The 13,494-nt window shown below is 35.8% G+C and overlaps 1 protein-coding gene across 1 annotated transcript; it reads left to right on the forward strand.

Annotated features, from left to right (window-relative positions):
• The first annotated feature begins 250 nt into the window (after positions 1-250).
• On the forward strand, positions 251-11,386 carry LOC118978478 (killer cell lectin-like receptor 2). The gene is made up of 8 exons (XM_037033964.1): positions 251-469; positions 1,822-1,938; positions 3,072-3,161; positions 4,108-4,359; positions 5,904-6,046; positions 7,615-7,718; positions 10,606-10,754; positions 10,836-11,386. Exons 2-8 carry the CDS (start codon positions 1,824-1,826, stop codon positions 10,847-10,849), a joined length of 867 nt encoding a protein of 288 aa, XP_036889859.1. The 5' UTR covers positions 251-469; positions 1,822-1,823; the 3' UTR covers positions 10,850-11,386.
• The last annotated feature ends 2,108 nt before the right edge of the window (positions 11,387-13,494 follow it).

The following is a 13,494-nucleotide window of genomic DNA, read 5'->3' on the forward strand; positions in this document are numbered from 1 at the left end:
GCTATTTAAGAGTTAAAAAACTTAGTCATGATATTTTTTGTGTGTATCTATATTTACATATTTATACATTTGCATTTTAATCATTTGTTTTTACTACTAGTTTTTTTAGGTATGCTTAATTTTTAAAGATATTAGTTCTTGGTTTCTTAAAAGCTGTCTTTTTGGTCCTCAAATGTTGATTTTAAAGGCAATTCTGCACCAAGTAGTTCATTTGTGGAGGTGAAGGACCACGAAGCTCATGACCATCTTTCCATCTCCGTCATCACCAGCTTTCATCATTCAATTTCCTTTCACCGCTCTGGTCAAGAGGAGGGGCAGAGAATTTTGTGTTGGAGAACTATTCACAGACAATTCATTTCTGCCCTCGGTCTTCATGCACCCAGAGGACCGGGATTGGAAAGGCCAAGTTCTCCCACCCCATTTTTGGATCGGCTTTCCCCACCTGCATCACTGCACGGTGCAGATACAGGTATCAGTTACAATTATTCCCTCTCGTCTTTGTACCTGCGCCCAAAGAGAAGGTTCTAGAAAAAATATTTTAGGAATTTGGCATTTTATTAATTACGAATGACTAGGTGTGAGTATGGGATTGATAGGGAAGCATTCTCAATTGACTGCATCAGAACCCATTGACTCCGAAGGGCGTGTGTAACTAGTTCAGCATCCACAGAAAGTCGTTTTCTCTTATAATGTGCTACGATTGATGCTGGATGTTATCAAAATAAAGAAGAGGGATTCGGGGGGTTAATCTCTTTTGATTCGGACTTAATGATTTGCATGTTATTGATCTTGAAGGATTTTATAGTAGAAAAGATTACTTTTATTTAGGAAATTGGAGAAAATGTGAATAGTAAAGCTTAGAAAATTTTGTACATTAAAACAAAAATTTAAAAGAACAGAGTTACGGGCACAATGTGTTTTTCATATTTTGTTTCTTGTATATTGAATTACATTGGTTATTGTAAGAAGCAAGGTATATTTTGAATATTTATTATTTAATAATTTATTTTTATGTTGACATCCATTAATAGATTGCATTTTCATGGATATTACCTAATGATTGCTTAAAAATTTTTATTTTAACATAGCTGTCTCAGGCAACATCACACACAGAAAGACTATTTCTAAAATTTTAAGGTACATTTTGGGATAAAAAATGCAGGTGTTTGGCTCCAACCTGCGATTTTTATTCAGTGCATCTTGTAGGGTGCACTGGAACCCGGAATGTTAACCAATCTGCAATGTCAACTCTCAGATAATTCTTTTGCAGACGAAGTATGGGATGCATTTTGGGAAACACTCTGGTTGAGTCATTTTATAGCTGAAAAGAATTCATGAACTCTTTAACATATGTAGAGTTGAACATACATTTTCAAGTCAAGATATTGTTTTTTTCTGAATTTCAAAAATGTAGAATTTATATTTTTTGAATTGGTCATTTTAAAGGTGATTTGGTCATTTAGAATGGTACTGACTTTGCCTAACATTTGTATGTGTATATTGGACATTTTGAGCTAGATTGGCTAAGTGAATAGGACCCAGCCAATTCAATCTGTTAGTAGATATTAAAAAAATTCTTTTTGTAGTTTCTAATAATCGCGGGCATAATAGAAGTTTCTTATGTAAATCAGTCCCAGTCCAAGTGCCTTAGGCATTGAAAGTAGTGAACGAACACACATCCATGTCACAGGCATGTCACAGACATACAACATATCTCTCATTTCTGATGTGTTTCTATAGACTAAAATTTTAAATTTTCTTTAGACAGAAAGCATCCTACTGCAAGGTTTTAATGCAAAAAACTTTCTCTTCATACTCTAGAGATGAGCCATCAGGAAGTAATTTATGTAACTCCGACAGATCTTCAGTTTACTTCGGCGTCACCAAAGAGAGTAGGGCCTGGTGGTACCCGAAGGCCTGGGAAAAGTGATGGCAAAGGTATGTGTTGAAGTATCTGGGTTCGTCTGGCTCTTATGGATTGTCAGACTCTCAAAGTTTAAAAAAAAAGTTTTTGTCTGTACTGTAGGTTCTCCGATGGTACCCAACAACCATAAAGGGGGGGGGTAGTAGAACAATTGTTTTTAAGTTTGTGAGAATGGAAAAATTAACAAATTCTTTAAATTTGAGAAGCTAATGAATGTTTTCATTCAAGTGTGGTCACAGGAATTTTTGAGGCCTTTAAGAGTAAAGAATAGACTAGAATCTCAAGAAAACATTGCATTTTTTAGAGAAATAAAAGTCTAAGAGAAAGTTTAAGAGATGAAAAATATGTTTTTATTCAGACAAAAGGTATTGTAGGTGTCTTAAATGTTTACTAGGCTTTGATGGCAATGAAGCTGCAAAAGTGTTCAAATCCAAGGGGCATTCTAGTTTTCCTACTGTCTCTCCTTTCAAATATTGTCACAACTAAACTCTAAATTGAGAATAACTTTTACTAGTTTAATATAGTGATGATAAAAATAACAAATGTTACTATTTTAAGATAGGGATGACAACAGCTTTCAGCTACTGAAAACACACACATAGGAGGCTAAAGACAGCATTGCCTAGTGAAAAACAGAATTAGTGAGAAAGGAGAGTAGATCTCTAGAAATGCCTTTAAGGATGGACCCCAATCACATTTGGGATGGACCCCAATCACATTTGGGATGGACCCCAATCACATTTGGGGCGCCAGAATATCCATGATTAGACACCGTTTTCTCAAGATGTTGACTGCTTTTTCTTTCCTCCTTGTGATTAGTTGGGATCAGAGCAGGGAAGGAATACACACAATAATGTGGATGCTGAGAAGTGTCCGCCGTGTCGTTTGTCACCCTCGCCTTTCTAAGGGGATGCACCTGTGAAACCCTACAGAACTGCTCTGGTGTGTAGGATTTCGCCAGTGGGTGTGCATCCGTCAAAAATCGGAAACTTTAAAGCTATAACTACTAGATTACAAATTTAGGTCAACTTTGTACAGTAAAATTTTTAGAGAACATTTGTTGCTTTGTTTCAAATGGCGTACCAAGGAAGGTTAGTAGTGGGCAAAGCTCTATCCCTGGTGATTATTTTTTTTTCTTTATTTAAAGAGTGTGCAGTACCCTGGCATCTCATTGCAGTGACTCTTGGGATCCTTTGTTTACTTCTATTGATTACGGTCATAGTGTTGGGAACAATGAGTAAGTAGTTGGAATATATCCTTTAAGTCTGAGTGACAGCACGATTCACCAATTTCGCAGGTACTAAGAACACTCCATCATTTTTTCCCTGGCTGTAATGAGGGAATGTTCCAAGTGCCTCTTTCTGGTGATTTTTCTGCAGTCACATCATGGTGTTATTTTCATGTCACGTACCTATTGCAATGACACTGCAGCTGTAGTGAGCTCTCTCATTCTTTACAATACATGGAGATGTTCCTTTTGCTGCAGGACTTAGACTGTTCTGCATTTTGAGTTTATTGCAGATCATTGTGAATCTCGGGTAAATATTATTTGAGAAACAACTGTTCAAAGGAAATTATTCTCTCCTATTTTTCTAAGAATACAATGAAAAAGTGATTTAGTAAAAAAGAGTGACTCTGTACAAGGACGTTAGAATTGTGAATTTGTCAATTTTTATCTTTTATTTGAATTCCTTGATATCTTTAGAGAAAATCACTAATATATCACACTCAGATAAAATGACATAATTGGATCATCCTTTCTTCTCTAATAAGAATGGTGCTATTTCTTCATATTTCTTAGTGCAGATTTTCATACTCAGAAGATGTGCTGCTAAATGTTAACTGACTGATTTTTACCTATTTTTAAATAATGTGCTATTAAAATGAAACTGAACTGAATGGTAAGGTGTTGCCATCATAATGGTACTAAGTACCATTCAGTTCTCTTACATTAATTTATTCAGTTCTCTTACATTATTTACTCAACACTTAAGTTGTTGATAGTGAGAAGTTTGATGTTTCCATTTCTATGGTCAATATACTGAGGTGTTACTTTCTAAATGTCAAACTGCTAATTAAAGTAATGAAATGAGTTGACTGTGAAAGGGATATTTTTCTCTTTAATTTCAACACTTAAGCATTATGAGTACAATTCTGTATAATATCTATTCTGTTAATTTTAGTTTTTCAGTGTATTCAAGAAAAACATCAACAGGATGAACTTCTACAAAACCTGAGGCTAAAGTTCCACATTATGCAAAATGACAACTTCACTTTTGACAAAGTGAAGCAACTTTTGACAAATAAGACTTTAGCATCTGACTTTCGTAAAAATAAAGCCCTTCAGGAGATAGAGAAACTGGTCTCACTCTTATCAGAAAAAAACAGCTGTTATAGAAAAGATATGACTTTTTCAAAATCTCTGCAAAATACAGGTATGAAGGCAATCTTAGTTAGAGATTGCATGGTTTTTCATTATTTCTTCTTCAAAAGCTTCAAAGTTAATAACAGCCTTCTGATATATGCTAGTTATCTAGGTCTACTGCAGTTTTTAATTTATGCTTCTTAGAAATGAGTATTTGAGATTGCTCATTTCAAATATGGGGTCGAGATCCTACGAGCCGTGTTTGCATTAGTAGACTTCTGTGTTTCCCAAAATTCAGTGGCAATTCTCACATTCCTGTTGCTCCCAGAAAGTAGAATAGTATGTTAGTTCCCCTTAAAACTCAGGTCATTTTGCACTTGTGGTCAAGTTAGTCATTTTTACTTTGTTGCTGACATGAAACATGAATGCCATAAAAATATAGCCTTATTTTTAAGGCTGAATCATTCTTCAAGCATGTATAGAACACACTTCTTTTTATCCATTCATCTGTGGATAGACATTTGGGTTGTTTCGTATCCTGGCTGTTGTGAATAGTGCTGCAGAGAATGTGGGAGTGTTGCTATCTCTTGGCATCCCAGGACCTCGACGAGCCTCATGTTATCATTACTGATAGCTGCTGAGATTTCACTTAGTTATAGAAGGCTGGTAAATATATAAATGTTTATATAAAATATGTAAACATATTTAAAACATATATAATTATATATTTATACACAAATATATATAATATACGAACATATATTTATACAAACCATATACATTATAATTACATATAAATATAATAATCCATAACATAAATTATGTTTAATATACTAGTCTATATAAATTATAAATATAAAATATACCTGGTATAATTCATATAAATCACATATTTAATATAATGATTTATAATAACATACACAATATACAGATTATTATTTATAAGTAATATAATTTTATTATATAATTGCCATATAAATATTATATATGATTTATACATCTACATAATTAATTAATACATTATATAATGGTTTATATATAACATATAAATTATGTTACTGGAATCTATGTCTTATACAATAATATATATTATATATCAACAATCACACATAATCATATGTCATATATTTATTATATTATTACTATATTATATTATAATACTATAATTATATTATATCATTACCATATACTATATATTATATATAGTGACATATCATTTAATATAACAACACATGACATGATAATATATATCATCTAACATATCATATATTATGCACAGTAATATACAATATTATATAGTAAATAATATCATATATCACTATATATCATATAGTATCATGTCATGTAGTATATCACAATGACATATAATATGTTATATAACATAACATAGCCTATATTATATCTTGTATACTACATAAATATATCGTACTATTGTATTATTATATATTATATATTGTGTATGGTTATATTTATATTTATGTATTATATATTATTGCATAATTATTATATAAGTAAATATAAATACAGGTATAAATGTATATTTTTTTACATATATATCCCTGGTTAACAGAATGCCAGATAACAAAAGTTAATGTTTTACATGCTACGTTGTAGGCAAACTGCATGAGGAACACTGGTCTTGTTGTGGAGAAAACTGTTACTTGTTTACCAATGAAGATAAAAACTGGAACGGATGTAAACAGGCTTGCCAAAGTTACGGATTGTCTCTTTTGAAGATAGATGACAAAGATGAACTGGTATCATGAATGATTGTTATTAACTTTTATGCCCCTGGACTCTGTCTCACACCCTCAGACCCAAGATATTGAGCACTGGGGGAAGGCCCAGAAAAAGGAACCTTCACTATCCTTTGTGTTACGTCTGTTGAGTGGGCAAAAATCATACAGTTAAGAGTCTCCCAGGAGACTCTGCCCACTGACAGGGACATTGTCTTGTATTTACTAAGCATTCAAAACATACTATCTATCATGACCATTATGGTGTCCAAAATGGAAACGCCTTTGAGGATGCAGTTTGGGTCTTTGCAATCATTCCTTCTAAGGAATCTGCAAGGAAACCACTCACAGACAAAGGTGCCTTTCCTTTGAGGAAGTACTTAGTTGTTTGGTAAACACAGGCTGGAGCCAGTAGTTCCTTCTCCCAATAAGGTGGCAACTAAAACCTTGGAGTAACATGGGGAAAAGTTACTACAAGGACTCCCGGAGCCAGGCTGCCTGCAGTCAAGTCCGGCTCTGGCACTTACTAGGTGAGCGACCTTTGGTAAATTATTGAACCTCTCCCAGCTTCAGTTTCCCCAGCTGCAAAATGGAGATGATGAGACACATAAAACTGGTGATAGTATACAATTTAGCCTCTTGATGATTTTCATTGCATCTGCAAGCAACATTTACTCGATCACTATTCCTATATATTATATCAAGATGTATATCTTTCAAACAGAATTGTAAAAGGTAAAATAGTGACACAATATCAAAATTATCTATTCAATTTATTACCAATAAAAACTATCCACAGGCACACATTGTATTTTTACAGAGAAATGTTTGCAAACACCAGCCTTGAAATACATATTTATCATTTAGGAAAACAACACAAAATGTATACAAAAATCTAATAGATATTTTGATAATACAGAAGAATTTATGTTGTCATAAAATATTAAAAACATTCATTTAATCTGCATGTTAATTTTAAACCTATATGTTAATTTTAAACCTATATGTTAAAACACATTCATTTAATCAGACATCGTGTAGTATGTCACTTTGATAAATTACATTTTTGGACTAGTAAACATTTCTAAATTCAGCCCCTTTTTTTTGCCCCTTCCAACCACTGAACCACAGCAAGGCTTTCTCTAATGAGGCCGAAGGCACTAATGTATACCTCCCACCTACGCTTGTTATTTTAATATATTTGTTTTGAAGCTTTCCTCTTTCACTTAATATTTAATAATTATTTTTCTATATCCTTAAGTATTTCTCTGGGGCATGATTTTTAATTGGTTCATGAAGTGTCATAAATTACTATTTATGACCTATTGTTTGATAGTTTGATTTTTCCCCACATTTTAAATAATCTATGACACTGGCAGCCGTTTTTGACCTAAGTGATCTACTAGGAGAAAATTGTGCTGGGAAATGAATACCCAGGGGTTAGGGGTAGAAAGGGCTTCCCGGGAAGGAGGTGCACAGGCTGATGTGGTGAGAAGCAGAGCACGGGCCAGCAACACAGCTTTTCCTAGCCTCTTCATCCACCTAACAGATGAAATTTTAATCACATGATATGTTTTGATTTTTGACAGGACTTCCTTCAACAGCAGACTTACAACAATAACTACTGGATTGGATTATCATACAACGAAAAGAAAAGTAAATGGGAATGGGTTGGCAGTGATGCACCTGGAATGTAAGTCTCTGGAATGCACCTACACTCTAGCATTGCTGTTGGGGTTGGAAGTATTATATCTAAAAAGTATCTTTCATTTGACACAGCTTAACTCATTTTCGAGTAGAGGTGATTGTTAAGAATAAGTAGAATGATTAAGAAAGTGTTTGGGGAAATAGAGTTGCAAGGGAGGAGAAGTGTCATACGGAGTTACTACTAATAAAATGTGATGCGAAACACATGCTTGGAAGACTCTGTGTCATTATGCACACAAAGTTAAACACAGCCATGAAGTGATGTGAGTGACTGGATCATCCTGATTTAGCCATGGTGGCCCCTCCCATAATCACAAATGAGTATTCTGAGCATCCCAATTTGTCTGAAACTGCTTTATTAGTTGATGTACATGTTTATATATTATTTATAAATATATGTGAGTATACACACACACACACACACTCCTTTACTATAGTCCTATAAGAAGTATAATATTTTGTAAACTCTTAGGTTTACATGAAGAATAATCTGCTATTAAACTGTTCAATGATTTAAAAAATCTTAACTACTATATTTTTACTTCTAGGAATTCTATTTTCAAATCTCCATGCTAATTACCCATTTTTTCAAGATGTATTTTATTTCCTTGATAATGGCAAACATACTTATTTTATACTTGATATGTAATAATTCTAGTATTTTAAGTTTTCTGGGTCTAATCTATTGTTTCTGCTGGTTTTTGTTCATAATGCCATTTTCTTTGTAGTGTTTAGTGATATCTTTTTTTTTTTTGAGCTACTGTGGAAATTATTTGAGAACCGAGATGAAGGTGACTTCCTCAAGAAAGAACTTGCTTTTGTTGGAGGCCTTGAGCCACTATGAACATGGGCCACGTTTAATTCTAAATTTGGGCCCTGCCAGTCACGTAGTTCTGGGCTGCAAACCTCACAAGGTGTGATGCAAGGAATTACCTTGACGTACTCATAGCCTGTGAGTGCACTTTAGGCAACTGTCTCAGAGGTCACAGAGTGGAAAGGTCATGGGTCATTGTAAGACACTCAGGTTTTTTTGAAGTGATAATGATTATAATATTTATTGAGTGTTCCCTACATGCCAGGCACAGTTAACGCATTTCCATGAACTGATTTAATGCTTACAAACACCAGATGAGGTAGGTACTGTTATTACACCCATTTCCCGATGAGGAGACTGAGAGTGAGACACTATGTATTCTGCTCAACCTCGTATTCAAAAGTCTGCCTTTCAACCAGTTTGAGAATTAGAAAAGGAGATGCTCAAATTTTATGGTAAATCAGATCAATTTAAAACACATCATACTCTGCAAGGGGAAAGAAACGAGACAGCGTGCCACACGTGGGTGGGGTGGGATAGGTTGTCACACTAGAATAAGGTGCCAAGACATGAAAGGATCACTTGCATCCTGGGTCGTGCAGTCTTCCCATGGCCCAACTGTACTTGCAGCAAAACTCTTTCCTGATCTGATGATGGTGTGGTTTCTAAAACCAGACTTGACATTTGAGTAACAGGCAGAAGAGAAGGTTCTTGCGGCCGGCGCACACCTTTTCTGTGGTGGGGAGGTGCAGAGGTGTGTTAAGCCTGGCCACAGCTGCCGCTTCCCAGTTAACCTAAGGAGCAGCGATGGATTTCATCTGTGTTTCTTGGGCAGAGGACCAACATAAGTGTTGCCGGTGATGAGAACCTTAGGATTCCATGAATGTCGAGGACCTATGTGCTTTGTGTACATGTTGTGTATGATAGTCTTGATTCTTCCTTCCTATGTTCAGCACACACGAGCTCTAGTTACTGTATTTATACCTTAACACATCTCCTGGTTACTTACCCACATTTAACTTATCTTATGTGTTCGGCCATGCCTCACCAGCGGTTTAGTTTCATTTATCTTGTTTGTTTCCCTTTTTTCCCCTGTACCAGATAGGAATATTCCTAAATAGGACAGCAAATGCAAGTTCCATGAGGGATGTAACTGGATTGGATTTTTTTCGTGGGATTATTCTTTGGCTCGTCTGCTTAAATCTCGGGTTCAAGACAGTTCTAGGGTGTGTATACCGAAGATACATCCCTTTGGCCTCCACCCTATGTACTGTCCTGTTATTTAGGGTGGCGGGTGAAATTCCTTAGTCAGCCTCCACAACCGGTTAAGGGCAAACTGGCTGCAGCCCTTCACTCCCCCTCTGGGGTTCCTGCCTTTCCTCAGTCACCCTTGGCCTGCGTGTGAATGTACTTCTTGCCTGCCAGTTCATTAACTTAGTCAAGAAGGTTTACATTTTTTTTGGTATTCAACATTTTTCATTGTTTTCAATAGAAAGGTTTCTGGCACCTTATCCACCACTTTTCTGAAATAGAAGTCCTGTTTTTGGATATTTTCCAAGATTGCCATGTTTTAGTTAGTGATGAGCTATGGGATTGAGATGAAAAAGAAACAAAACAAATAGCAACATTGATTAAACAACTTCATTTCTGACTATATTCCAATTCTACTTTATTCTCCATAGCGTATATACACATGCGACCTGGTTATCGGTGTCACAGAAATTCAGTTCTTGTCTTTTTAATCTCTTGCTGGTATTGAAAAGAATAACGCAAGAAGACATGTTTGCTATGTTATAACCCCATAGCAATATTGGACGCAATTTTGCCTTCTGGCCAAAAATTTCCAGTGTGGAATAAAATGGGAAATTATGGGTATAATTAAGGGACTAGGTGAGATTCTATCTGATAGGTTAAGAGCCCAAGACAATCTTTTAGAGATGAAGTTATGATTAACTTTTGCCCATTTCTGATCTTTAGGCAACTGACTTAAAAATTATGACTCATGTTATTGTGATCTTCAGGATTAAACAATGGACCATACATAATTTCTGTTTTATAGTAATCATGCAATAATGAGTTTGACCTCTGGGAGAAGACAATGTGCATTTTTAAGCTCAACGAGGATAGAATCCACTGAGTGCTATAAAACCTACAATTGCATGTGTGAGCAGAGCATTTTCTCTGCCTTTAAAACACTAAGAAGAAAAGGTAAAATGGGATTTTGTCATCTTTAGTGTGTTTCCTGTAATAATATGTGGTTACTTAACAAAGTAATGTTCTTGACTGCAGGACAGTCCAATTAAAACACAGAGGAGCAGGACGATGAGAATATCCTCTTCTGGATAATGATTTGAGATACCAGACATCCTCGGTTTTCTTGGAGAAGAGGAGATTTTGCCTCTGGAGAGCACATATCCTTCTCTTTAATGGGCCTGAGGAATTATTCTCTTTCCTCTTTCCCTGCACTGCCCACAGAACCAATCAGAAAACTCATAAATACCTGGGTCTTCTCCTTATTTTTAGGATAAACCATTTCAATAGTGTCCAGCTTTGACAGAGCATAATTAAGAACAACAGCACAATTGTGATAGCATAATTAAAATATAGGTATCACTTTCCCCCATGTAGCATCTCACCTCTCATTTTAAAAATGTATTTGCTATAATTCCAAACTCACTAAGTAGTTCAAAGAACACTTTAAGGAACTCCCATATATCCTTTACCCATAGTTAGCATTTGTTTATGTTTTACTATCAGCACTTTATTGAATTCTCTCTTTCTCTCTCTCTCCCATTGCTGGTTCATTTGATAATTAATTGAGAATATTATGTCTCTTTGTCTAAATATTTTACCAGAACAAGAACTTAGTCTTGTATAACCATAGTAAAATTATGAAAATCAGGACATTTAGCATTGATGTAGTACCATGCTTTTGTCTATAGCCCATTTTTAAATTTTGTCAATTGTCTCAATGATGTTATTACATATGTTTTTCCTCCACACTCAGGACCATGCAGTGTACACAGTCCTGATGTCTCCTCAGTCTCCTTAAATCTGGAATAGTTCTTCACGCTTTTGAAGACTTGCTTGATCTTCCCATTTAAAAGAATCAACTTTACGGAGTTATACTTTGCATGCAAGAGAAAAATCAAATTTCAATGGGTTCCTCATTTCACAGGAGAGGGAATTCACACTGAATTAGAAATATAAGCAGGTTTTTTGACAAGTGGGGATGGACTTAGGAAAAACAGGGTGGAGAGGTCAGAATCACTTGTTCTTGTCATTCGGCACCACAGCATGCAGAGAATAATGTGCTGTGCTACGGAATAAGATGGTTTAAAATTAAAAACAAAACAAGACAAAACGAACAGGAAACCTTGTGATTTGTAGCTTCAAAACAGAAGGGCCTTGGCCTGGCCAGGTCACTCAGGTGGTTCAAGTGTCATCCTGATCCACCAAGGTTGCTGGTTCTATGCCTGGTCAGGGCACATATGTGAATCAACCAACAAATAAATCAATAAGTGGAAAAACAAATCGGCCTCTCTCTCTCTGTTTCCCCTCCTCCCTCCCCCATCCACTCTCTTTAAAATCAATCAATAAAATTTTTTTAAAAGGGCTTTAAATCTCTCAGGCAGTCATACTGCAGCTTCTCAGCTGACCTTTTGCTTACAGCTCTGCTTTTACATATTCTGACTTATTATTTTCATTTTTCTCTAATCACAGTAGGAGGGTGGCCTCTTCAATAGGATCATCTTTTGTATTAACACCTTAGAGGTTTGTTCCCTGCATATTAAACAAATTCTCCATCCGTTATTGGCACAGCAGCTTCCCTCATGCTTACAGAAGGCAACAAATGCTGAGAAATCCCAGCATAGACTTCACTTAAGAAGGACTTTCAAAGGAATTCTCATACAAGAGGCAGAACATTTACTCAAATACAATTTTTATTGACAACTAATTATCACATGTTATATGGGATGTTTAAATTGTAGTGATTTTTTTCTTAAACCGTAATGGAGAAGGCTTTCCTTCCTCCATATCTTATCTCAATATATTTCTCTACTTTCCAGAAATGACTGAGGTGGGTATTTACACAGAAGTAAATATCCTCTTGATGAAAGGAAGGAACTATAGTCCAGGACTTCTGATGGGAAATATGAGTTTGTTAAGCATCAAATATTTTCACAAAATCCTAAAACCATAGTCTTACGCAGGACCTTTACAGGTTTCACAGTCACACTGATTCATGAATTTCTCTCCATAACTTCCCCGCCAGGCAGTTATCTACCGTGTTTGAACACTGTCAGGAAAATATTACTCGTTTCTTTCCCAGGGTAGTCAATGACAGACTTCAACTGCTCCTGGAATATGTTTCTTCATTCTGAATCAAGATTTCCTTCTTGCATCTGATGCGAACAAACACTGCTCATGCATCTTTCACGGGTGGAAAAGAAGTCAATCTTCTGCTATGTCCACTGACTTCGGAGGCTGGGCCCAGCGCCCCAGAGAAGCAGGTCATCATCTCTTCCGGGTCTGTGAATTAATAACATTTGAGAAGATGCAGGACAGACCATCTTGCTTTATTTGACATAGGATTAATATGTACCTGCTATTTCTAAGTGTTTTGTTATTCAGGGAGCTCCATACTAATGCCTACACCTTGCACAGTGCCGCCTGGGCCTGCATCACCACCCCTCCCACGGCTCTCCTCCGACTGCCCTTCACCGAGTGGGTACTGTGCGTGGGCTCATTTCCCACATCTACAGTGGGAGTCCGCTGGAAGGGCTGGAAGAAAAGATCTTGGCTTTTATGCTTTTGGAGAGTTTCTGGAAGCTCCTTGCTTATAAAGCTCTGATTTGTAATTTTTTTTGCTTTTGTAGATATAGCAGTTGTAAAATAATAGCAAAGAATATAAAACCAAGCGCTGACATTTGTTGCCAGTGGCATT

The sequence above is a fragment of the Sturnira hondurensis genome, unplaced genomic scaffold (assembly GCF_014824575.4).
Source record: "Sturnira hondurensis isolate 20B ecotype Veracruz unplaced genomic scaffold, ASM1482457v3 Scaffold0021795, whole genome shotgun sequence".
Lineage (NCBI taxonomy): Eukaryota > Metazoa > Chordata > Mammalia > Chiroptera > Phyllostomidae > Sturnira > Sturnira hondurensis.

What these genes read in the sequence shown, in the direction of transcription:
- LOC118978478 (XM_037033964.1), top strand. Translation starts at nt 1,824, where the DNA reads ATGAGCCATCAGGAAGTAATTTATGTAACTCCGACAGATCTTCAGTTT. An exon ending in CATAGTGTTGGGAACAATGA is followed by an intron (nt 3,162 to 4,107) that starts GTAAGTAGTTGG and finishes TGTTAATTTTAG; the next exon opens with TTTTTCAGTGTATTCAAGAA. An exon ending in GGCAGTGATGCACCTGGAAT is followed by an intron (nt 7,719 to 10,605) that starts GTAAGTCTCTGG and finishes TCTGTTTTATAG; the next exon opens with TAATCATGCAATAATGAGTT.